This window comes from Python bivittatus, unplaced genomic scaffold, assembly GCF_059951505.1.
Source record: "Python bivittatus isolate LINGU-HERP-01145 unplaced genomic scaffold, Pbiv_v1 ctg000610_np1212, whole genome shotgun sequence".
Taxonomy (NCBI): Eukaryota; Metazoa; Chordata; class Lepidosauria; order Squamata; family Pythonidae; genus Python; species Python bivittatus.
The window spans coordinates 35788192-35815454 of NW_028277088.1; the positions used below are offsets into that span (position 1 = coordinate 35788192).

Below are 27263 nucleotides of genomic sequence, written 5' to 3' on the forward strand. Positions count from 1 at the left end.
TCCATTAAGAGCTACCAGAAATAATAATAATAATAATAATAATAATAATAATAATATATATATACACACATACATACATACATACATACCTACATACATACATACACACACACACAGTGGTACCTCGGGTTACGAACGCCTCTGTTAACGAACCTTTCAGGTTATGACCAGCTCTGGCCGCAAAAATTTATCTCGGTTTGCGAACTCCGCCTCGGGGTACGAACAGGATACGCGGCCATTTTCCCTCCCGTGACACAGTCCGCAGCTATTTTCCGCCCCTGACACGTGGTCCGTGGCCATTTTTCCGCCCCTGACACGTGGTCCGTGGCCATTTTTCCGCCCCTGACACGTGGTCCGTGGCCATTTTCTGCCCCTGACACATGGTCCGCGGCCATTTTCCCACCCCTGACACGTGGTCCGTGGCCATTTTTCCGCCCCTGACACGTGGTCCGCGGCCATTTTTCCGCCCCTGACACGTGGTCCGCGGCCATTTTCCGCCCCTGACACATGGTCATAGGGAGGGGGACTCTCCCTCCAAGCAATAGCTGCCTCCCTGTCCTCCACGCCAGAATGGATTAACAGTAATTACATTGAACCTTATGGAGAAATTTCCTTCGGGTTGCGACCAATTCGGGGTGCGACCAGAGTCACGGAACGAATTAAGTTCGTAAACCGAGGTTCCACTGTGTATATATATATATATATATATATATATATATATATATATATTAACCTTAATAAAATAAATCCATTTTGTGCTCCAACGTATCACTTTCTCTAAAAGATAAAGCAAAAGAAATCTCTCCCCAGTTGTAAACAAACCTTTAAAGCATCATCATTCAGTCCTAGTCATAAAGAAATTCCATTAATAGCTACCGGACACCTTAATATATACATATATTTCAACCCTGTTCAAATAGATTCACTTTGTAGTCCTTCCATTTACTTTTAAAAAGCTTGGTCTTTAATCCTGACAAATAGTGTCCCACAAGTTGATTTCTTATCTTTTTCTCTTTGTCTCCTCTCAGGAACAGATTCAGTAGTTTAACAGGTCTATTTTGTAAGTCGAAAATGAAAAAGCTATGCAAGTCACTCTTCTGATTTATTATTTGTATGTCCTTTTCTAGTTATTAAAACATCAGCCAGTTTCATTTGTAAATACCCTATGGTATCTTTTCCAGTATCACTCAGTCTGTCATTTTTAAATCTGTTTTCAAATCCACATCATCTTCTTCCATATCACTCTTATAGTCTGGTGTTTGTTTTTTTTTCAAATCCATTTTCAAATCTGCATTCAAATCAGCCTGTCTTTATTTTATCTCGTAAAGTCTGTTCCTCTCCTGTAACCTCTGTTATATGTTTTTCTATAGTGGCAGACAATCTTGAAATTAATGTATGAGTACATTGTTCCCAAACAACTTTAATTTCTTCTGTAGTCAAATAATATTGCTCTATTGTATTAATATGTCTCTTCTCCTTTAATTGTATCCTTTAGTTCTCTCTGTTTCCCTCTAGTCAACCTTCAAAGTCCCCTCTTATCATATGTTTATTCTCCAGTCAGCAAAACTTTCCCACAGGAGGATTTGTTATAGTTAATTTCAAAATCTTCATATATACTTTTATAAAATTTAATCAACCCATAGAAAATATTCTTTCAAGTCCATCTGAACCCTTAACTTTCCAAAAAATTCTAGACACTCTTTTGCTATTTCCCCAAAATTAAAATATTTTTATTTAATCTTTAAACTTACATAAAACTTATTTCATCCAGGATAAAAGGAAGCTCTTCCTGTGTAATTAAACTTGCCCTTCAAAAGGTTCTTATCTAAAATGTTGATAATAAATAGTTTCCTAAAGTAGTTAAGAGAGGAAGTGGGCGAACCCAGTGTCCATTTGAAGGCACCAATCTGCAGCTTAGGCAAGATGATTTCCCCCCAGTCCCCAGAGCTCTCAAACCCAGCAGAGATCACTATTTTGCAATCTCTTTGTGGGGAGCCTGTATATGAAGCAAACTTGTGAGTGACCCTAATCCTCTCCTTGATCTGGAGAGGGGTTCCAAGGAGTCAATCCATTCACCATCTCCTCTTTCCACTGTGGCCGTCAGCTCCACTTGCATGAAGCCTTCTTATATCCACCATTGCTTCCCCGGAAGTCAGAACTACAGGAGCCTCTTGATAAACAGGGACTGACTCACATTACTGCAGGATGTCAGTGCAGTGACAGAAGTATGATTAGGTCAAGCTGGTTGTTCTTGGTGTTGGGACCAGTTTAGCTGCTCTCTTTATACATTCTGTAGTAAACAAAAAAACATGCTCTTTCTCAGTAGCTATATACTCCTGTTAGATGATTTTGTTTGAAATTTGCCTTAGAGCTACCTTAGAGCTACCCTGGAAACTGAATGATCCAGATGTCCTCACCAGGAGGAAATAGGAAACCAAAAAGCCTTGAAAGAAGAAAGAGAGAGAGAGAGAGAGAGAGAGAGAGAGAGAGAGAAAGAAAGAAAGAAAGAAAGAAAGAAAGAAAGAAAGAAAGAAAGAAAGAAAGAAAGAAAGAAAGAAAGAAAAGCATAAAATAATTGTGAGGATGCAGTTATATGAAGGAGGTAACACATTGTTCGGTGCATCCCTGAGAGTTAAAAATGGGTCACTCTCATAATATGTTATTTCATAATATGAGGCTTGAGTGAAATAAATCTTTTCATTGGTTAGAAATATGTATGTGAAATTATTCATAATTAGACCTTATTGTTCGATGGTTCCTGGTAGGCAGAACATTGGTGGATTTTTTTCTTTGTCATAACTTCTAGCTGGGATAAAGTCACAGTGTTAAATTAAATCTTTATCTTTCCTGAAATATTACTTAGATCATTTTATACATACATACTGGCAGTAAGGCAAAATTAAACTTTTGCTGAGTAATTACATTTTTACTACACATGAACATTATAGATCAACAAAGCAAGCATATATGTAACATATATTGCCCAGTTATTAGTGTATTCTATTCTATTATTTTTAAAGCAGTTCGGCAACACTTATGTTATTTTTATCACTTACACTTATGTCCTACCTTCCTGTTGTCTGCATTATGAGTGTATATGAACCTGCTAGCTGGTGAGATCTGAGATCTATTGTTTTATTTTGTAACCTGCCCAGAGTTGTTAGAGACTGGGGTAGCCCATAAATTTATGAGAGACAGTTTGATGTGGTGGTTAAAGGCACTGGGTTAGAAACAAGAGATTTCTACCTTAGACATGAAATCAGCTGGGTGACTTTGAGTCACCGTAGGAAGGAGGCAAGGACAAATCACTTCTGAAAATGTTGCCAAGAAAACAGCATGGACTTTTCCATGTAGTTGCCAGAAGTCAAGAATGTCTCCAAGTCTGTCTGTCCGTCCATCCATCCATCCATCCATCCATCCATCCATCCATCCATCCATCCAACAATATGCTGGTTTGGAAGGTAATCTTTAGAGTTCCTGGTTTGCATCAAATAGTCTGAGCAAGCTTCAAGTAAAACTGGGTGCTGTTTTCTGTTTGTTTCATTTGCTCTTGTGGTATACAAAATGTGATTTGTGCCTATCTTTACAATTAGCAGGGAATATTACATTTGGCACAAGTGCAGCTAAGGCAGTTAATCTAACCTATACATTCTCCATCTTTACTAAAAGTCAGTATGTGAGAATTATATAATAATTGTTATTATAATAATTATAATAATAATTGACCAACACCATAATGGACACTGAAAGACAGTATCTATAGGCCTATCTGGTGACAACCCTAACATAGTAAAAGGAAAGGAAAGGAAAGGAAAGGAAAGGAAAGGAAAGGAAAGGAAAGGAAAGGAAAGGAAAGGAAAGGAAAGGAAAGGAAAGGAAAGGAAAGGAAAGGAAAGGAAAGGAAAGGAAAGGAAAGGAAAGGAAAGGAAAGGAAAGGAAGGAAATATTGGGAAATTAAGAGGAAGCAGAAGAAAGTAATGATCTTAATGAAGATGGCTTGGTCTTAGCAGGGAAGAAAAAGTATAGGCTTAATTATAAATGAAAGGACTAAAATGTATGCCAGAAAATATAAACTGTTGCCACTATACATTGTTTTAAAGGCATATAACATCAAGAATGCCTGAGTTGGTTATAGCTGCATATTATGTTCCACTGAATGTTGATAATGGAAGAATGAGGGATGATTTTTAGCAAACACTATGCTATATTCTGAGTCAGTGTGATCCAGGGGAAAAATATCTTGTTAACCGTAAGAACTGTGGATCTGGGAAAAAAAATACATGTAACAGAATGATTGCTGAAAAAAAAAATGAGGAAAAAATACTATATAATGTGTTGAAAGAAGTAAAAATGGTGGTCAATAAGGGCATACTGCTGCCTGGTTTGTTATATGCAGGTGAGGAAGAAACATAACATTGTTACTGAATGCAGTGGGAATGGGATACTTAGAAAATATATCATAACTCACACACAAACTCTACTGGTTAGATTTGTATTCTGCCTTTCATTTACGAGCTCAAGGCACTCCCTTTCCCCATTCTTCCCCACAGCAATACTGTAATCCTGTGAGGTAGGTTGGACTGAGAGGGAATGACTGGCCCAAAGTCCACCAGTAAGTTTCTGTGGACGAAGGTGGGCTTAAACCTGTACCTCAGCTGTGCCAGTCCAACCCCGTCACTGCACCACACTGGCTAACATCAGTGATGAATGGGTGATGAACGAATATGGATTGAATACAAAACTAAGTGACCCATATGAAAACAGTGCATTGAGATGATTTGGTCATATAGAGAGAATGAACCAGGATCTAATCTCATAATGAATATATGAAGGAAACGTGAATAGGTTAAGAGGTGGGAGAACTGAATGAAGTGAGGAGATCCTTTAAAAGACAGAGATAAGAATTTTAAAGAACAAAAGGCAGTGTATGACCCGAGTATTGATTTGATGGAAGCAAGAATGATTTGCAAGGATAGAAAGTTACTAGACAACCCATGACTCATTGGGTCATTGCCTCAGAGATATTTCCTTACCTAAACAGAGAAACAGAATGACCAAGGGCAAAAAAGCAGTGGGAGTAGGAGTGACTTGCAACTTGCTACTGGCTTCCCCACTGATTTTGTGGGAAGCTAGCAGGAACATCAGAAATCTTCCTTCCTTCCTTCCTTCCTTCCTTCCTTCCTTCCTTCCTTCCTTCCTTCCTTCCTTCCTTCCTTCCTCCCTCCCTCCCTCCCTCCCTCCCTCCCTCCCTCCCTCCCTCTCCTCCTCCTCCTCCTCCTCCTCCTCAGCTGACCAGCACAACTGGGGGGGGGGGAACAAAGGGAGCCATGGACCATGAGGAAAACCACATTCCCGCTTCCCATTCTGGCATGTCCCCAAGAGCCCCCTCCCTCAACAGAGGAAGAGGACTCACCCAACGACCACTGGTGCCCCCCAGCCAGCCCTATCTCACAGCAGGCATCCAAGTCGCTCCCTCATCCTTCCCTCAATGCCCACAGCTGTTAAGAGATTTCAAATTTCGGTCTCATTTTCCAGAGCAGCCAATTGCCACTTGCCCATCGGGCCTTGCCGCCATCTGAGGGAGGCAGGAAAGAGCTCAGGGATACACCCATGGCAATCACATGGCTTTGGCTGACCACAGCAGTGCAGCAGCCCACCAGTGCTGTAGCAGCCACAAATTTCCCAAATTACAATCCCACAAGAGTAATGGGTCCCAGATTTTGGATGCATTCTCTAAGTTAGCCCATTTGAGGTACATTGGTTCAAAAATGGTTGCCTATGATGCACTGTTTCGCCCAGTTGTTTACAGGCCCAAAAGTTTTAGTAGTATATAGATGAGAATTATAGTGAACATTGTAACCTAGATGCAGTTAAATTTTCTTTTATTTTTCTTATCATGTGCTTTAATTTCTATGGCTTTCTATTTCTTACTCCTTTCTCCACTTTGCATACCATTACTTACGCCCCAAAAAAGTAACATAACAAGAGTAATGTTCTGTATATATATTCTATATATGTGACTCCCTAATATTTTAGTTTGTTTAAATCTCCTCTGATACCTTATTTGTAAAACTCATAGACACATTTATAAATTTCTACTTTTCAGACATTAAATGATATAAATGATTGCTTCTGTGAAAATTATTTATTCTGTGAAATTTATTCTAGACCACTTCCTATCATTGAGCATGCCAGTCAGGTAGAGGGTAATTTGTAGTTATGATCAGCTCAAGGGTACATTGCACCCCTAGGCCATATTGACTGGTGCCACCACCCAGCAATACAAAGATTTGCATTTTTAGAAGGATTAAGAAGAAGGAGTAGCGTTGATGTCCCTTAAGCTTTGGTTCCCTAGGCCAGTGCCTACTCGGCCTTAGTCTAAAGCCAGCCCTGTTTACAATAATGTGTCTTACTCCATTAACATACTTTCTATTTTCATAGCTTTAATGCACGCCTTGGTTTTTGGTAATGTGACTGCTATCATTCAACGGATGTACTCCAGGTGGTCCCTTTATCACACAAGAACAAAGGATCTCAAAGATTTTATAAGAGTCCATCACTTGCCACAGCAGTTAAAGCAAAGAATGCTTGAATATTTCCAGACCACTTGGTCTGTCAATAATGGAATAGATTCCCATGAGGTAAAGCTTTTTTTGTTTTATTATTTCAATTTTTAAAAAGATCTATTTAGTCATTCTGGCTGAATTTCTGAAATAATGTTATTGGCAGATATAATAAAGAAATATACCCATGATCTCAAATTCCAAACGTATCCTCCAAATTTGCCTGTTTGTCCCCTAACTGCAAAGCCCTTTCAGTAAGTCAGTAAATGCGACAAATTTTTTATTTTAAAAACTACTAAAACAGTTAAGCTAGTATACAGTGTGTTAACTATTGCATGCATTAACATTTTAATGTGTTAACCATTCAACTATTGAATCAGGAATGTGTCTTCCCCTTCTGGACAGCTTCTAAAGGATTTTCCAGATGAGCTGCGCTCAGACATCACCATGCACTTGAACAAGGAGATTCTGCAGCTCTCCCTTTTTGAGTGTGCTAGTCGTGGTTGCCTCAGGTCTCTGTCTCTGCATATCAAAACCTCCTTTTGTGCTCCTGGGGAGTACCTCCTCCGGCAGGGAGATGCCTTGCAAGCTATCTATCTTGTGTGCTCAGGTTCCATGGAAGTTCTAAAAGATAGCATGGTGCTGGCAATTCTAGGTAAGCTTTCCTTTGTGCTGCATTATTGTGAAAAGGATAAAGGATCTGGTATCCCTGAGTCCTTTGGACCAATTTGTGAGAGAAGAGAAGAGCATTGCACTCAGCCCTAGTAGAAATGCCCTCATTGTCTGCACATTAACTAGCATCAGGCAGGACAATGAAGGGCCTATGCTAACCAGTGCTGGGCCTTTCCATTCTACTGGTTGCCTATCTACCTGTCCTGTAAAGATATAGAAGTGGTTGCTTCTGGACCAAATAGAGACCTGTTTGAACCAATTGCTAAATTGCTGAACTCCACTTCGAATGAATGAGTTCAAAGGGACCTTGTATCAGGTCCAACCCCTTGCTTCATGCAGGAATCTTCTAAACCAGTGTTTTTTCAAACTTGGCAACTTTACTTAAAGCAGGATAAGTCACTAGACAGAAGTTTGCCCTGATATTGTTGTCTTTCTCACTATGGCAATGTTGCATGATCACATGGATCCTCTATTTCTCAGCACTGCTTTACTCACTCAGAATTTCATAAATGTTATAAACAGAAAAGACCTCAAGGCCACCACATACAGTATGTAAAGTAACTTCAACCACTGTTCTCCCACATCACAGCTTCCCCCACCCCATCCATGGAAGAATGAATGATAATCAGACTTTGCTTCAGCTTTTGTTCATTCTACCAAGGATCTACCTGGAAACTCTGCAGTGAAATATCCAATATCTTTTCTCCTGCAGTAGAACTTATGGTAGAACTCTTTTTAATGGCTATCAGCATGTTTATATTTGACTTCTGTGCCAATAAAAGCATTCTTTATGCTTGTTGACATCCATGCTTTTTCTATTTTTATATAGGTAAAGGAGATTTAATTGGAGCTAACCTTTCAATTAAGGACCAAGTGATTAAAACGAATGCCGATGTGAAAGCTCTAACCTATTGTGACCTCCAATGTATTATTCTCAAAGGACTTTTTGAAGTGTTAGATCTTTACCCAGAATACGCTCATAAGTTTGTTGAAGACATTCAGCACGATCTCACTTACAACCTTCGGGAAGGCCATGAAAGTGATGTAAGTAGTGTCAACATGACTGCTGCTACATCTAGCTTTAAAAATAGATCCTGCGTTTGGCAGTTCATTTATCAGAATAAAGAAACTATCATTTTAGAATGAATTTTGCTTGTGCTTGACTTGATAATTCAGTTGCTGCTTAAGTGAGTTACTGATTTTTTAAAAAGTATGCCTCAAATTATTCTTTATAATTCCCTTTAGTATGGGTTTTGTGCTTATATGCCTATATTTTGCTATTCTTCCTAACTCCACAAAACATTAAGTCAAAGTAATGTTAAAGGAAATCTTTTTCACATCCTGCTTAAAGGCATAATGCAAATATTACGCTAAAGGGACCTGCACTGACAGCTTCATGGATTTTAGAGTAGAGCTGCCACAATGTAACACAGAGTAAAATGTACCTATTAGTGTATTGTCATGGGGGAATCACAATACAAAATATATGATGGCTTTTAAAGTGGAAAGAACTCTTGAAACCTAGAAAGCAAGTCATCATTTGAAAGTAGTCCATTCATGAGTGGGGAGGGGATTAACTTCACAGCAAAGGGGTCTGCACTGCAATTCCAATAAAAATCCACTAGACAGAAAAGATTGAAAAGTATGTTTTTGGAAGTCAGGAGATTTGTTCAAATCAAATTTTTTGATTTTGCTTTTCTTCCAGTTAAGCTGTACTCTGTGCCCCCAGAGTCTTAAGGATTTCTCTGAATGGCCCAAGAAATATTGTAGCTAATTTTTAGTAGTGAGTTAGACTCCATCTATATAAGCCATGGATTTTAGGAATCAGCTACACTCTGTTATATTTTTATAGCAATGGGATAAAGTGTGTTAGATGACAGAATAATATTTTGAGCTCCGCAGGGCTAGCTCTTGTATTGCCCTGGTAATGGTTGGCAACTCCTGTATAAGTTCCATTCATTGTCACTCCAAAAGCTTCAAAACATAGAAGTATGTGGGCAAGGATATGATGCCATGATTTTGTCCAGCACCATTGACCTGATCCTATTCCCAGTAATCCTAACAAAGAAAAAATTAACATCATTGGCTTCTTGAATAAGATCTCAGTTTCAATGTTCTATAAGAATCAAGCAGTAACAAACCATGCCTTCTCTGTTATAAAGGAGTGGGGAACTCATATTCTCCTAATGCTGGTGAATCACAAATCCTAACAGACCTAGTTAGCATGGCCTATGCTGAAGAATGCTGGAAATTATAGTTTAGCAACATCTGGAAATTCATAGGTTTCCCAGCCCTGGAGAACTCACAAGCTGCTCCTTGGTGATGGAAAGACAGATGTTCACTGTACGGACTATTCATTGTAGACCAGGATAGCCAGTAATATTTGTCACTAGTTAGACTAATTCATTGTGAAATCAAACATGAGAAGTCTTTCACTCAGATTTACTAATATGAAAGAACAAAATTACATCAAATCTTACTCTCCCTGCTGAACTTTAATTGGATTTTTCTATCTGTTTTCCAACCATATAGATTTCTGTCTGGCATTTGTTGATGAGAACATATTTGCATAAACTAATTGCCTAAAACAAAATCACATTGCTTCACATACTTCAACCTGAAAGAGGCAGGCTGGTTTAGAGACTCTGGCCAGGCTGCAGATGGGGACCAGCTGAGAAATGAGGGACTGCTCCCTAGAACCAATCACTGGGGGTGTCCACAGGGTATAGTGAAAAAGTGGCCACAATAGTGGCCACAATAGTGTGATCGAAGCTCTACCAGTTTTTTATGTGCATCACATGTGCAACAGACATAAAAAATGGGCAGAGCTTTAATTTCACTGTCACAGCCACCATCTTGACTATGGTATCCTGCGACACCCCTGCAATTACTTGAGGTAATTTGCATCAATCATAACATTTTGATAAAGCCAAGATATAAATAATATGTGCATGTTTTATGCTTCCTAGGATTTGTCTCATGGAGAGTTTAAAACATCAGATTATCTTATGGTCTTCATCGTTTTCAGTCCTTTGAACTGATGGGTTCTTGCATTAGGGCAAAAATGATCTGGCCATATCTGCCAGTTATATTAAAAAAAGATTTCTCTATAAAATAATTTTCCCTTTTAAAAAAATAATATTCAACATGTTAAGCGGCAGAAGAAGCAGATTCAAAAAAGAAGCAAGAAGAGAAAAAAGAATAAGAAAAACACAAAGTAAATAGATATGAGATTTGCAAACAAGTAAATTAAATAAATTAAGTAAAAATTCTCAGAATAATAATTGAGCTCTACATACTTAAATACCTTAAGTCATTCTAAAACTACAGATCATTATTAAAACTGAGTTAATGTACAAGCTATCAATGACAGTAATCAGTACAGTATGAAATGTAAATTAAAGTGAAAAATTACAGTCATAAGTAGTCAATACAAAACCTATCCTTGTTTAATAAATCACCCATGACTTAAATGTTAAAACATTATGTTAAGAAAAAATCAAATTTCAGGTAAAATATAAGCCAATGAGTAAAATTATAGCCCCAAATAGTTTCCATGTTGATTTAAATTCTGTATCAGATTTATTTTTCAAATACAATATAATATTCTTTGACAGGACAGGAAGTGCAGAGCAAGCCTATTCCAGCCTCACAGAGAAAATTTACAAAATTAGAAAGATAAGCTGAGTATCTCAAGAGGACCTGATGATGCAACAGAAACAATAAAGCCCAAACGGTTAGCAGAATTATCAGGAGCCAGCAATGTGTATTCATTGGGTAGCATTGTTATTGTGCTGCTTCCCTGTGGATTATTGGGACAACTCAAGTCTACAAACAGAAAATCAATCTTTTTAAGAAATGCACACAGAAAGATGTAGTACGTGCAGTATATTATGTATAGGATATACTATTATGCAAGCTATAACCATTTCTGTGTTGACAGTGCAAGGATTTATGTTTGTGTCTATTGAAGAGCTTCCTTTATTGCTCCTCTAATTGTTAGGAATGCAGCTACATGATGGCTTGGGAAACTTTGCTTACACCTAATTTGCACTCTTTACATGGAGTAGTATAGCCCGCTGAAATAATAATGTATTTCTACTTTATAATTTCCTGAATGACTTACAGTTAGATCAAGATCAGCACCAGAAACTTTGTTCTCAGAGCAGTTGATGTCAAAATTCTACACACAGTTTCAAAATGTAACTATGATATTGTGTGTGTGTGTGTGTGTGTGTGTGTATGACTTCAAATCAGTTTTGATTCCTGGTGACTGCCTGGACAAGATTTTTGGAAATGGCCTGCCACTGCCTTCTTCTCTGGGCTGAAGGAGAATGACTGGTCCAAAGTCACACAGCTCCTTTGTGCCTAAGGCAGGACTAGACTTCACGGTCAGGTGGTTTATAGCCTGGTGCCTTTCACCACCACACCAAACTGGCTCTAATAAGATAGATGTATCAGCCAAAAGATTTTGTGTTCTGTGACTCCCAGATCCCACTCTGGTCACACTGATGGAATCCATTGGTGAGAAGTTGCACAAGTTAAATATTTGTTTTTCTCTTTCACATATGGAAAAAATACAGAATACTTCTCTAATCAAATAGCTGCCCATCTTGTCTCTGTGTTTTCAGTCTGTCTAAGTATTCACCACTGTTCCTGTTTTAATCATGGGGAAAGGATTGCTTTAAATTGGCTTCCATATTGTTATTTCCATTTCAATAGTTTTTACTTCACTGAGAATTTGTTTTTTCTTACATTAAGCCAATAAGTTCAGCTACACTCAGTTGGGGAAGCAATCCTTCAACTCACCTCTCTGCATCTACAGTTCCTGGGTGTTTCTTTTATGAACCTCTGACACACAACCTGTCTGTACAGTACTGTTCAAACATTCCAAACAATGTGGGTTTGCAAAGAAGCAGGGCATAGATAGATAGATAGATAGATAGATAGATAGATAGATAGATAGATAGATAGATAGATAGATAGATGATAGATAGATAGATAGATAGATAGATAGATAGATAGATAGATAGATAGATAGATAGATACAAATCAAGTATGGTATATTTTTTGTGAATTGATGGATGTGTTACAGTGCATAAACACAGGGACTGTGTTTGGATATATTATTTTTAATATATGCTTTTGGGCTATTCCATGCACATCTCTGATCATTAAATACAAATGGCCTTTCAACATTGCCCACTGAATTTCTCTGCCCACAACTTTGGTGGAGAATTTCTCTGAATTTCCCAGGTGAACGACATTGTGACAGGCAAGGCATGTTAGTCTATGGTAGCCAAAAATCAGGAAGAGTCTGGTAGTAACTCCTCAGACTAACAAATGCTATTATGCCTCTTAATAAAATGTGTAACCTGAAAAGGTGCTACCAGGCTCTTTTGATTCCAGCATTTTCTCAAGGGCAGGTCTGCCCTTTAGTGACAATAGCACTGCTACTGAAAAAGCTCAGTGGAATAAGTTTCTTCATTATATTTCTCTAAGGATTTAACTGAGGAGTGGGAAGGCAGAGGTGCTGCAGTTGATTGAAGAGATGATTGTACAATTAAAGACAGTACATTCACCTACACTTTGTAAGAAGGCTATATTCCACCCATGAGAATTTCTCTGAAATGTTCTCCTTTGAAAGAAAGGATTTCTAAAGCAAATTGCTTTTCATCAAAGTGAATGAGAACGGTTAAGGGGGAAATGCAGGAGAATTGGTTTTTAACAGATGTTTTGCTGTATATTTATTTGTTTTTTAATTAAAAGCTTCCAACTTCTGGATGAAAAAAAGCAAGGATGGCACAAATAAATAATTAGACTATGTTTAAGCCTTTGGCAACATTTCAGATAAGTTTGGAAAGAGTTCATTGTTGACTATTTTTGGTTGTGAAATTTGCTAATTCTGCTAGGAGACCTAGTGTTTTGCTGAGAGAGGCAATATCATAGCCTTGAATTAATTTGTTAGGGGACACCAAGTGAAATTAATACGATACTCCAAGGAACATAATGATTACATCTTTCCCCTGTTGCTACAAGGAGTTGTAATTCATCTCTTAGCACCAAGCACTGTAGCAGTCTGAGTGACTCACAGGTTTCTAATGCCATTCCACAAATTTTAATGAAGTCCCAAAGGATGATGAAAACCTCGGAGGAAGGCATCACTCCTTTGCCTTCAGTTCAGCTAGGTACTATCAATATATGTCACTCTGTGGTGGAAAAGAGGGGTTGCTTGGATAAGTGGAAATCTATCTCTGTTTGTGGATGGGATGCTTATTTAGAGTGATCCATTTCTCACAATATTTGAAAAATACGACTGCATGTCATGTACTGCTTCCCCTGCACTGAGACAATGAGACATTTGAAGTGGAAACAATTAGTATTAGTATAGGGCTGAATTGCATTGCATTTTATTTTGCATTTTTAACTATTCTCTTTCATTTTGTTGTTGAAAAGAATTGTTGAAAGGGGAAGAACATGCAAGCCTTGTGGGATGTTTCAGTTGTTTAATTGATTATGGATTTTCTTTCTTTTGAATTATATATTCTGTGCTTTTATTGTGTTTTATTATTGCATCTTGTAAGCCACCCAGATTGGAGTGACCTATACATTTAATGAATAAATAAGCAAAATTCTCATGGGTGGAAATGATTCTGCGCCTTTACTTGAGTTATGAGATGACCAAGGGATTTGAATGTGTACTCTGTCTTTCATTCTACCATCTTCTTTCCAGCAGTCAGAGGTTCCTTGGCCTTCTCACACTTCAGTTAATTCCTAAGGGAAGACATCAAAAAGAAATTCTTCTCCGGAATGCTTTCAAACGGAAGGGAAGGTGGTTAAGGAGGCTACAAAGCATTGGAGGCATTATTGGGGGGGGTGGGGGGAGACAGCCTCTACCACTTTGCAACATTGAAAAAAGTTCCGTTGAGTGTGAGTATGTATATGTGTTTCAACCAAAGTTGGAGAAAAATATGATCTATGTTTGTATGACATACATCGACCAGGAGTTGGCTGGAAATTCTAGGAGTTGCCCTCTCAGTACATCTAAAGGTTACCAAACTGGAAAAGAATGAGACATGTGATGCAAAATTATGCAGCGTATGATCCCATGCAGAGTAAGACGTCTTGTTGGCTTGAAGGGTGATTTCTTCACCTAGACCTATATGCCAGGTAACCATTGTGGACAAAAATGCAGTATCCCATTGGCAAATAGCTTGTATCAAATTTTTGTTCCGTAACTGCATGAATGTCTTTCCCCTTGTAGCAGCACATGTTTAACATGTTAGAGAACCTTGTGTTTGGCATGCATAAGGTTTAGAGGATAATAAGCCATAGGCAACGGATGATGTCATGGTTTCCTCCAGCATATTCCAAGTCCTCTCTCTGAATTCAAACTTACACTGTTGCATGTTTCAGCCATGGTGTATAAATGTACTTGGAGAACTGCAAAGAACTAGGAGCTTATTTTTTACATATTATAGTATTTAAAATGTATTTCATTGCCATCTTTATACAAATAACACAACTTTAAATATGTAAGCCATACATCATCTCTTTTGCATTAATATCTTCCCTTAGTTTAATGTACCATTTGGCCACTTTCTCTACAAGTTTTTACTATGAACATGCTATAATGGAGTCGGGGAAAAAAATTTTTTACTTGCTGTCATTCCAACTCCAACATATTGAAACAGGGTTTCTAGAATAATCAACAATTGGTTGAGTTTCATATTTTGCGCGCATTCACACAGTACACTAAGATGGGTCACACCACACACTAGATTGGAATAGGATTAGGAATAGGATTAGAACTGGATAGTTTGCAGGTCAGCATGTTGTGAGAAGTTATCTGTTGTCTATTTTGTTGTGTCAATTAGATTGTCACATGTAACCATAATATACAGTAGCTTGTTTGGTGGAGGGCATAGCATGTTATGCGAATATTGCAAGTGTGTTTTGTCAGCCTGGTTTAGGATTAGCTTGTTGCATGAACCTAGCCAGAAATACAACATTGGAGTAATAGAGACTCCAATGCTGCCTGAGCAACCAATCATTTGTTTTCTGTTAAAAAGTAAACCAGAAATGACAATGTGCCAGTTACCACAAGGTTGGTGGGGTGCTTAAAAGGTGTCTGCTCTGATATAAATGGAAGTTCCCTTGATATTTTGCTGCTGAGGCTGGAACAGTGACTTACCTGTGATTTATGCCAGATGGGGCCTGACCAGTAATACAAACATGGCCTTTGGATTAGCATAGTATATGAATATTTCAACCTGTCTTGTGTTTAGTAGTATATCTATTCAAAAATTGAGCATTAGTGTCCAAAGTATCTGAGAATGCAAGACATTTCTCAAAAATGTTTATTGTAATTAGTTAATGTTGCCCAATGTGCCTAAGAAGGAGGAGACCACCACCTGGCCAATTTCTGTCCCATTTAGCTTAAATAGACATCTGAACTGCAAAAATCACTGGCCAAAGTTTTTTGTGACCCTTCAAACAGATATATTAAAAATATTATTAAAAGGCAGCTGCTAGGTCAACACTGAAACTCTGCTGGTGATTGAAATAGTGACAGAATTTAGCTATATTAGTTTTTCAACCAATCTGAATGTTCTCCTTCATTCAGCTCACTTCCTAGGATTATGACTGAAGCATCTGATTATAAAGCTTAACTAGAGGGTGGTGTACGTGCATGTATGTGTGTTATTTGTGTGTGTGTGAGGAATCCACAATCTTACAAAGCTGCTTATCTATGTTTTAAAAATGTGGTACCAGGGAGGCTACAATGCACAGAGCCAGCATACTTTCGGATAGAAAAACTTATCTTAGGTCCAAAAGTAATTTCTTTTGCATTCTAATGCAGTTCTGTTCTGCAGGCACTGCTATTGCAAAATTCATTGCAGTATCCCAAGAGCCTTTAGTGATTTGCAGCACAATTACTGTAAAAGAAAAAAAAAAGAAGGAAGGAAGGAAGGAAGGAAGGAAGGAAGGAAGGAAGGAAGGAAGGAAGGAAGGAAGGAAGGAAGGAAGGGAGGGAGGGAGGGAGGGAGGGAGGGAGGGAGGGAGGGAGGGATGGATTATACAACTGAAGGGCTTGGGAGCAAGCTCAGTTGCCTCTGGCAAGTAATAAATGCCCCCAGATGCCCAGGAGAATTGCTATTTCATTGTTTTCCTGTTTTAAAGAGCTACAAGCTTTATCTTTCAGATTATGGCAGGATAGGGTTTATTTTTCTGAAAGTAACTATGTTCATGGATGTGAACTTGACGAATTTCCACATGGGTGGAAGTAGGCTGCAGTTAAGTAAAGGGTGTCCAAAACCCCCCACTTTGTATAGCAGATAAAATTCAATACAATAGAAATGGAGTTTGTCATTTTTAGTACTGTAGGGAGAGTTGGGGACCATCACCTGAATGAAATCCAAACTGTCTCCATCCCACTGAGACTTTTTTTGTCAAAGTGGTACTCTCTGGATAGCTGTGTTATCTGCAACATTGAGCTCAGACTTCCATAAGACTTGTTTATGTCTGTGCAGAACAGCCACAAGATTGAGTCTGGCTTGCCTCATTTTTGGCCATAGAATGGTGTTATTCCTACAAAAGCATGAGAATGAACTTTCTGATATACAGCTCTTACAATGGTATTTGAAGAAAGTTTTGATTGATTGATTAAGTGCCATCAAGGCATTGCCGACTCTTAGTGACCACATAGATGGATTTTCTCCATGACAATCTGTCCCTAACCTAGTCTTTCAGGTCTTCCAACAATGCACTTATCACCACTGTAACTGAGTCCATCCACCTTGCTGCTGGTCATCCTCTTCTTCTCTTAGGACCACATTTATCAGCTTTGACAATTCTGGTAGTAATTGTTGGAGGTGGCTTCCTTTTCCCCTATTACTACATACTGCAAAAATACTGGCAGGAACAGAAACTGGTTCTTTCTTTACCTCAGGGATCAGCAAAATGGTGACCATGGGAACCAACTTGCTCAAGACACCCCTAGTTAACATCCTCAGAGCCCAAAAATAAAATTTAAAATTAAATGTATTTGAGAGACAAAGCTAATTGAGAGCTAATGGGACAAAAACTATGGGGACACTGGGGGCACTACTCAGTCTTGGTAGAAGCAGTGACTTATCCAGGAGTTGAATGTCCCTGAATTCATCCTTCTATGAGAGATGGAGGGTTATTTGAGGACAATGGAAGCTGACCAATCTCATGTTCTAGATAAACACCTGTGCAGAAAAATGCACAGGAGAAAAACACATTCTAAAACCAAGGACGGAAGGAACAACAATGACTCCAGCCCTTTAATTGTCCAATTATGCTTCCATAATCTGGTTTTACTTCACTATAAAAATATAATCATCAATTGAAATAGGAATGAAACTGCATTTTGTTTCTTTTTTAATTTACATGGTTTTCTTCGCTAATGCTAGGGAAGCAGCTGGAGTGAGGCATCAGCTTCGTGTGATTGTGTCCACTGGAGAGCATAAAAAGGCAACAGAATAGAACAGAAGCTGCAGTACAAACAGAGCAAGCTGATGAAGTAAAAAATTAAAATTCAAAAGGTGCTGGACTGGGAAATTGTCTTGAGAATATTATATTCAATTATTGAGTTTAGTTACATTAACAATTCTGACTGACCTAAGAGGCCCTTCAGATTGTATTTATCTCAATGGGATGCAAGTAAGGGATTTACATATTTCATTAAAAAAACACGCCCTTTTGTACTTGAAGAAAAATGGAGAGATGAGCATGTATGAGTCATTAAGCTTTTAGGTGATATAGTAATCTCCTGTCATATGCTCCTGTAATTTCCATTACCACACAGGGAAAAAAAAATCCCCAGGTACAAAGCATATGGCATTTGATCTACATAATATTAGCAAGGTGCACAAACAGAAACTCTTGCAGTTTTAAAAATACTAAGCATATTAGCATGTCAGTTTAAGTGCAAATCTAATTGTAAAGCTGAATTTGGGTTTGCGCATTCTGGCAAATGGAATGTAGACATGCAGAACACAGAGCAAAGAATTCCGTATATATTTACGGTGGTGCTTCACAAATCCTTGTTCTTCAACATTTTAGTTCAAATGGGATCCGGTTGTCTTTTAGGTTGCAAAATACTCTTAACATACTTCAAAAATTAAAAAACAAAACAGGAATAAATACCCCAGTTAATAAAAGTCAGGGATAAAGATAAGGCATCTGCTTTCCAATACCTGTATCAAAAACAATAGCAGTCAAAGTTATGAGTTATCTAATACAAACCATCAATCTGGGAGAAAGCCATGGAAAGTAAATGATTCTTGAGGGCTTTCTCAAAGGCTTGGCATTTTCAATTGCAAATGCTTTTCAGAGATGCATTTGGCAGGAGCCAGGGCAAAAAAAGTTTTTTTTCTTCAAATCTAGTGAGCTGACTGTTCCTCAGAAGCAGATAACCAAGAAGGAGCAACCCTTACAAACCAAGCAAGTGTGGCTCCAAGCAGTCCTCCAATTCACTAAGCTACTTAATGCATAGTTTAAAACATAAATGAGAAATGGATAGTCAATGCAACTGAGAATATACTGTAAGTGTTCGTACCAATACTCAGATGCCATATTCTGTTCCAACTACCATGTCCAAACCATAAAGACAGCACTGCAGGAATAATGCATGGATATCACTAGTGGATGAATATTTATTTATTTATTTATATTCCAAATTTGTCACCGCCCATCTCACTACGGGGTGACATATGAATATGAATGAATAAGTGACACAAAGTCAAACTTCTTCATGATACACCCGTGTAAACAGATAAAAAGCACTTCTTCCTGCCTCTGCTATTTTAAACTTTCCTAGTTATAGAAAATATCCAAGTAGCATACGTGGTGTTTTAAGACAATGGCAACCCAGTTGAACACCACTTCTAGTGGCCAGTTTTCTAAGACTGAATAAAACTTTCTACAAACACTACTTCTTTTATCGTAAACCACCCAGAGCTATCGGGCAATTTAAAAATTGTAATAAATAAATACAATTTAAGAGCTATACAACTTCCCTGGGAAATGGGATACTTTAACCTAAACCTGCTGAAAAAACAAGGAAGATAGAATATTGTGAAACTCCATGGGCTGGAGTTTCCCAGCATCACCTTCTGAGATAGTCCTCTAGGGTAGAGTTAGCTTAGTGCCATATCATCTAAGCCCAGTTTCTGGCAGATCATGGTCCATGGAATCAAGAATGCAAATTTGTACGTAAATCATATATTCCATTATTGAAAGTAACTGGAATATAAATATGGCAATTGTAATTGTACTTACAATTGTACTGGATTAATTTATTCAAAGGGGGGCGGGGGCCATTAAAGTGATATGTTCCACAGTTCTTCTTTTGAGGCAGCATTTGGCCATTGCAGGTCTCAAACACAGCAATTGCAGTAAGTCTTCTGTTCATTCCTCACTCACATACAAGTATTTAAGTGAAGATAGACACCTTTTTCCAGGCTGTTATCCATAGAGGCAAATTTAGAATTAATACAAATAAATAAAACAGAATATTTCTCATCATAGTGAGAAAGACAGTTATGTGGTGATGTGTGTGCTCATTCAGGCTGCTGATAGGCTGATGATGACCAACCTGCTATGGCCCCTACTGTCCAATGCTATAGATCTTCTAGCATTAATCTACACTTGGACGAAAGTGTCCTTCAAATATGGGATGCCTTCAATCAAGGGATTGCCCTCAGGGGTTTTCAAAATGTTCTTTGCAAGAAAAGGATATATATTCACTCTGTTCTCTACTCTATACCATTCCGCTGTAACATGTGTTGGACTAATTTTAGGTTGCCTTTGATTAAAGTTGTATGGTCAGATGAGGGTGGTGTAGCTCTAGCTATTTAAAAATGTCCTCTTGCTCACAGAATAAGCTACTATGAAATATTCCTTAATTTTTGCTACCAACCAGAATTTGAAACAATGGGCTGTTGGTTGCTTATGAATTCTGGCTTATTCTTGGTTCGTTTTTGTGCTTTAGTTCTTCTGGGTACTTGCAGAGTCAACAATTTCCTATAAAGGAATATCATTTTGTCTATAAAATGACTCTGGCTTATTCCTGGCTTGTTCCACAGAATATAAGAAACTCTGGCTTAGTGTTATATACAAAGGTAGCCAACATAATTACCATCTGGGTCTTCATAAAATTAAATTCACTACTGCCAAAAGTTATGCTAGACCCAGGAAAATAGAGTAGGACACATGGTCTCTAAGAACTCTCTCCTGGATACTTGCCAGTATGCGAGAGGAAGCACCAATTAATGATGAGAATGTATTGTGATAGTTTTGTTCAAGACAAGCAACCTCAAATTCAGGTGCTTTTTCTGCCTAGGTTTTGAAATTTAATTTAGGGGCATTTTAAATTTTTTACTTACCTATTTGATTATATTATTTCTATTATACAAGCAAGATTCTTCAAAAAGTAGGTTGGGAAAGACATGCCATCAGGCCAATTATAGTAGATACCTGGGACTTTGTAGTTCAGTGGTCTGACTGATTTCCCTTTCATCTTATTTCCAAACATATTTTCTAGGTTTCTGACCAATTTCAGATCTGGCCTTGCTTAATATCCATCAATTCCATCCTAAATAAGTTTATTCACGAGCAAGTGCCATCAGCATAAACAAGAAAGTGTCTTCAGCTATGCAGCTCATATGAGCAGTTCCAAAGAAAGAAGCAACAGGAACTCCTGTGTGTAAAAATTACAAAATCTAGGGGTGAATTCACAGGATTGGGCCCAAGACATTTTGCTGCCTGAAACAAAGAGAATGATGAGATCTCTCTCCAATCCATGAAAAGACAGAAATCAGATTAGAAGTTGAATTGTAGTTCAACATTGGCAGTTGTATTTCATCATACCTCAGTACAAGGGAATTGTTTAGTGGACACAGGGCAGGCTAAATGGTACACAGACTCATACATCTTGCCATGTCTCTCTGCCTGGCCACATCTATCATCTGAAATGTCCACCTCATTCTGCTAAACGTAGAGCCACCCTTTAGCAGATAGCAGATCAAGTTCTGTTGCTTTTCTTCACTGTTTCACTTCACTAAGAAGATATTTCAAGATGAATGCAAGATCTCTCTATACATTCACCATAAATACAACCCTCCAAACAAAAAAGGGGCTTTGGATGAGGGAATGTGCAAGTCCATTACTTTATACTAAAATATTTTGTTAACTAATGTCAGAAACAAACATGAAAGGCATCTTCTGTGAGATTTCCCTTTTACATCACTCCATGTTCTAAAATTGGTTCTGGAAACCACTCTTGTGCAAATTCTGGTATTTGCTATTTCCTCTATCTGTTGTTCTTTCAGGTAATCACCAGATTATCAAACAAGTCTGCCATCTGTCAGGTATGGATGTCCAGTTTTAATATGAGATTACCTATATAATTAACCCCAAACCCTTTTGAACAAAAAAATGGATGCCATTTCTGGGATCTGCCAGGGATTGAATTTTAAAAGGGGGCCTTATCTCTAATCGATGTGATCAAGCTGGCATGGATAAGTTTGTGTATTTGCATGTCCCATTGCTATCCCTGCATTTGAAGTTTAAACCCTGCATGTTTGCTTGCTGATATATGTGGACATATCTTGATATACAAAACCTTAAGTTTTAATTGGAAGTCTGTCTCATTTCAAAATATTATGTAGTTGTTTGTATATTGTGCATTTTCTAATGTTTACCCTGTGCATTTTCTATACTATATATGGCTGTCAAATTTGAAATATTAGATTTTCCCAGGCTTTTTAAACAAGATATTTTTGATATGTCTTGTTAAAATTAAAATAGCAAGTTCAGAATCTTGGCTGCAACGAGAAAGAAAGAACTAATTAAAATTCATGTTAATATTAGAACAAGATAGGACACAAAACATGAGAAACATTTTCAGTGGTATTATGAACATAGCTGAAAATATGCCAAATGGCTTTTTACTCGCAAGACTGATTGCATCAAAGTTGGCTGGATTTGACACACATTTTAAATGATCTAACCAATACTTACAAAAAGAAGTGGGACTATGACTTTGTTCCATGCAGGAGTTTTTGTGTGATTTCCCAGATGAGCCCTAGAAACATTTTATGATTTTCTGTATATAGGCTGTATTTCAAACTGTATTTCAGTAGATTCAACCAGAAAAAGAGGTATTAACTAATCTAGCATGCTGCTTTTTGTCCATAGACAAATCCCCATATTTCAGTACATATACAGAAGACAACAGAGCATTCTGGACATCTTGGTGCTAAATCCTAAATATAGAATTAACGATTTAGGATTAATATTTAGATTTATCAGATCTGGGCTGCAAAATTCCACACCACCAGCAAATGGCAGCAAATGACCAGAGTTTCCCATTTTTCTCTACTGCCCTTTAGTGGTTGCTTGGCATGTTGCAGCTCAGATTCTGAAGTCTTATGTATATTATAATCACCCAATGATGAAAAAAGAAAGACATTAGGCACAGAGGAGTATCAAAAGCTGCCTAACACTGGGTCAAACCCTTAGCCCTTCTAGCCCAAAATTATCAGCACTGATTGGCAAAATTTTCCAGGATTTTTTTTCAGCCCTACCTGGAGATAGCAATGATTTAAACTGGGCTTCCTTCTTGCAAAACATAAGCTCTGTAGTGCTGTGCTTCTAAAATGATTTGGAAGAAGTGCTCTTCTACAAGCAAAAGCCCTCTCTGCTATTCATTAAACCAGCCTGACTTTTTAAAGCTTCCATGCAAACCTGGGGGGAAAAAAAGATGCTGATGTTTTAAGGAATCCAGTCATTAAAGTTAATGCAACTATTAAAACATCAGCACCATGTTTTCAGTCTCATACAGGAGCCGGAAAAGGGTTGATCTGTTTTAATGAACAGCAGAGAGATCACCCATTCACACCTTTATCAAGTCCAAAGTATTTAATTTAGCAGCATCCACAGGGGTGGGGTGGAGTGGGGTGGGGAATCAAAGTTGGCAAGACAGAGTATTGTGTGATGCAAGCTCCACCCTTTTGTATGTGCATCAACATTGCACACTCCACCCACCATATTACCAATTTTGACACTCCTGCAGATGCCATCTATCTAATCCGAATAATTTTCAAACACACAGCCCCTATGCTCTGGTCTGCACATGCTCTCCCTTCTTCTTTCTGATTACTATTACACTCATTCCTAGATTTAACCTGGATACCAGTACTGATTTTTATATTAGCATGCTAATGTATTAGTACACATTAGCAGCTTAAGATGAATTTTGCTGGCTAAAACTAGAAATGAGTTACAGTCTCTTTATTTTTCTGGCTAAATTAATGTTTTGATCTGATTAACATTGTCCCTACCTGATTATCCATAGACATTCTGCTATGGAAAATAAAGTTAGAATTGAACTATAGCGTGCATATATAGATAGAGATGATAGAGCTAGAACTAGAGATATATAGATATAGATTAAAAACAACCCACTGGCTAGTTTTGGATTGGGTTTTAAACTTTTATCCCAAATCCACCTTTTAGCCGTTAAGAAGACTGGAACTGAAAGCCAACTGCTTCTTTAGGGGTAATTGTCATGATCTTTGAACCTAATGAATTTTGTAAGTTACTAGTTGGCACAAAGAAAGAAAGAAAGAAACCTTTGTCACCTTGATTTCCATAAAAATATTCTCATATAAATGTGCTATATAAGGATAGAACAAGCCATCACAAACTATTGCTATAGGGTTTGGTTAACTGCATGTTACTCATCTGAGACAAATGTGGATTATATAAGGAATGGGTACAGCAAATGATACAGAGTAGGTCTAATATTATTGAAAGAACTAGGGTTATATGTGATTTTAAACCAAACTCCATATGTAGCATTATGTTCCTTAACATACAAATGTTTCCATTTTGATTCTTCCATTTCACAATGTCTCTGTTTCAAAAAGTTCTTCATGAATACTCACAAACTGTAATGAGTCTTTCTGCGGTTCAGCACTACTATACTATTTAAATAAGCTACCAACCTTTCTGCAAGGGCTCTCAGTATAGCCTGAAATACAACCAATTGTATTTTTCCTCAAAGAGGCCACTTACCTGCTACTAGCATCATGGAAGATTCTGGTTTATGCTTCCTTTGTTCAGGATATGAAGATCTGGAACATGGAACAGGATTTAAGGGGCTGTTCCAATCATGGAGCAGCTTCTCCGTACCCCCATCCATATTACTTCTTTCTTTAACAATTATATAATGACTACCTCATGTTGCTTCAAATGAAATTCGAGACTGATTAAAAATGTGGGCTATATATTGTTATTCCTCATGTTGGTCTATTTTATGGGATGGAGTTTTTTAGGACACACATTTTCTCTTCAAACTAAGCATTTCTTTGAGCATATGTGCAAAGTTGGTCTGGTGGCATGTGCCAGGGTCTGGTATTGTTGGACATCTAATGAGACCCATTCTCCAGACCGACCTCACTGCCAATATTCCCCTGGCCTGCTATTCATTCTCTTCAGTCTTGCTATTGCCACTTGTCTACCTGTCTCCTGTAAGCAATTGAGTAGTGACAGAAGTAAGTAGGGCAGTTTCTCTTCTTCCTTTCCTCTCTATTTGGGTATATTATGAATCCAGCCCACAGATAACATGGGAATAGGTAAATAAACAATAGCAACAGAAGTGAATTGGATCAGGGCCCACACAATTAAATTGGAGACAGTGCTGCTGTGAAGACAGGATACAAATCTTTAAATTAATAATTAACATTATTATTGAAGATATTAATCTGTCAAAAGGCACTTGGTTTAGTGTGAGCTAAAATTATAGAACATTTCTGGCTAAACACTTTAGCATTTAATTGACTGCATTCTCTTCAAACAGAGAGATGTTTTATATGTACCTAGTAGGATCATTCTTTTAAAAAAATTCAAGAAAATGCAGAATGCCTACAAATGAATCATGGCTGGGAGATTGGTTAGATCGAAGTGGTAATAGCTTAACAGGTGATATGCTTACACAGCAATTAGCTTCCTTTCTTTTGAAATTTTTTTTAATATAAATGATTCACTATTTTAGCCAGACTCCAAAGGAAATGGCAGCATAAATAAAAGACTTCCATCCATTGTGGAGGATGAGGAAGAAGAGGAGGTGCTGGCAGAAGATGAGCCAGCTACTCTTTCTCCAGTCCACACAAGAAACCCAGCCTCCCAACAGAAGAAATCGGGAAGCAATAAAAGCTATCTTGGGATAAACTTGAAACAGTTGGCTTCAGGAACTGTTCCCTTCCACTCGCCCATCCGAGTTTGCAGTGCAACCTCCTCCAGAACCAAGCACGAAACTGAACTCCATTACTATTCCAAGCGGAAAGAGAAGAATTTGAAACTGCATCTTTCGTCACTAAACAGCTTTGTCCCTCCTGACCTCAGCCCTCGGTAAGCATTCGCCAAGCCTTGCTGAAATATACTCCTTCATGTGCCGTTCTTTTTGCATCGCACTAAGCCATTTTTCTATTCCTTGATGTTATTTCCAATGACACTGCTATTTTCACAGGTCTAGAGGATGCAATTTGTTTGTACTTGTTTTTGGCTGCAAGACTGTAGTGGGGAGTATCATTATGCAAATTAAACGGGGGCTGGAACACATACCAGATTGGGCCCAGAATTTATCTGATTATGCCAACAAAATTGACCAATGACCTATTTTATTAATAAGGATAATTGAAGTTCACTGCTCAACTTTGCTGGGCTGGTTGGTAATGCCATGGGTCTTACACAATGGTATGCCTTGAGGCATCACTTATTGAACCTTGCTTTTAAATACCAAGTACCTACAGATTTAACCCACAATGATAGTAATCCAGTTGATTTTATTTATTATTGCTTATTATTGGTTTTATTGTGTTAATGGAAATTTTATAAACTGTTGGGAATCTGGCTGGAGTATAGTAGTCTATAAGAAGGGTTATAGAAAGAGAGAGAGAGGGGAGAGGGAGAGAGATGCCTATAAAGAACTGAGATTTTGATAGCTATGGTAAAACCCAACAACTAAAATCAATATATAAATCCGTACCATATTTAGAAAACGAAGTCAAGAATGCAGTAACAATTGCTTCAGTGTACTCAATATTCGTTTACTTTATTTTGTTTTCAGTATTTTTTTTTAAGAAACTTATTGCAATCTGAAACCGAATGCCCTGAAGATTTTTGTGAATGATTTTCCTATAGAAAAAATATGCCATTGTATATAAAAAGAATATGACAAGCTGCAGACAGCTTTGTTCAGGGGACAAACAGGTACTAGTGGATGAGTATATTCACATGGCTGGTTTTGTCATCCGTAATACACCATGCCCAAAGTTGCTTAATCTTCCTCCCTGTGAGAGAGAAACAAACGAATAGTGCACTGTTAAGTTGTAGCTTCCCTTTCTATCTGAATCCGAAAACAATGGCTAAGCATTTTCAAATAAATTGGAATATAAAGCTGTTGGCTTTCACAGCCAGATTTGTTTAGGAAATCTTCACTTTAGTTTCCATTTCAGACCATACAAAAATCTGTTACCAACTCTGGCTTCCTGACTAATTTTCCTATTCATAACAAAGCAAAGCAATTGCATATGGCTGCATCAAACTAATTAATACCCCAGCTTAAGCCAATTCTTGTTCATTTCCATATGGCCCCATATAACCAGTAATAGCCAAACCGTCATTTGAAGATGTAGTTATAAGTCTTATTGAGCATATATTGGGAAACTCTCTCCAAGCTTTAACTCATGATCTAGCCACATGTAACATTTGCACTGCTCCCAGATTGGCTCCATGCCTAAGTGATGACATGTGGCTATTACCACTAAGTAGCACAGCTGATTAATTTCTGGCACAGCAAGAGCACAGGCGGAAATCACTGCAGGCATCATGCTGCATCTGAAGTATCAGCGCCTGGAAATAAGTTTCCCACTAGCAGTAACTCTTGCTTCATCCCACCTCTTGGCTTTTCTACATTCTCTGGGGTTAAAGTGT

General features: G+C 37.9%; 1 protein-coding gene across 2 annotated transcripts in view; it reads left to right on the forward strand.

Annotated features, from left to right (window-relative positions):
• KCNH8 (potassium voltage-gated channel subfamily H member 8) overlaps nucleotides 1-27263 on the forward strand; it is a 180139-nt gene that overhangs the window by 143903 nt on the left and 8973 nt on the right. Inside the window, exons 9-14 of one of the 2 annotated variants that reach the window (XM_088150412.1) lie at nucleotides 6442-6641; nucleotides 6969-7218; nucleotides 7591-7601; nucleotides 8049-8279; nucleotides 21596-21634; nucleotides 25324-25679. In XM_088150412.1, the coding sequence (XP_088006538.1) occupies nucleotides 6442-6641; nucleotides 6969-7218; nucleotides 7591-7601; nucleotides 8049-8279; nucleotides 21596-21634; nucleotides 25324-25679 (1087 nt within the window). The remainder of the gene's footprint in view (nucleotides 1-6441; nucleotides 6642-6968; nucleotides 7219-7590; nucleotides 7602-8048; nucleotides 8280-21595; nucleotides 21635-25323; nucleotides 25680-27263) is intronic. The other variant, XM_088150413.1, reaches the window with a different exon arrangement.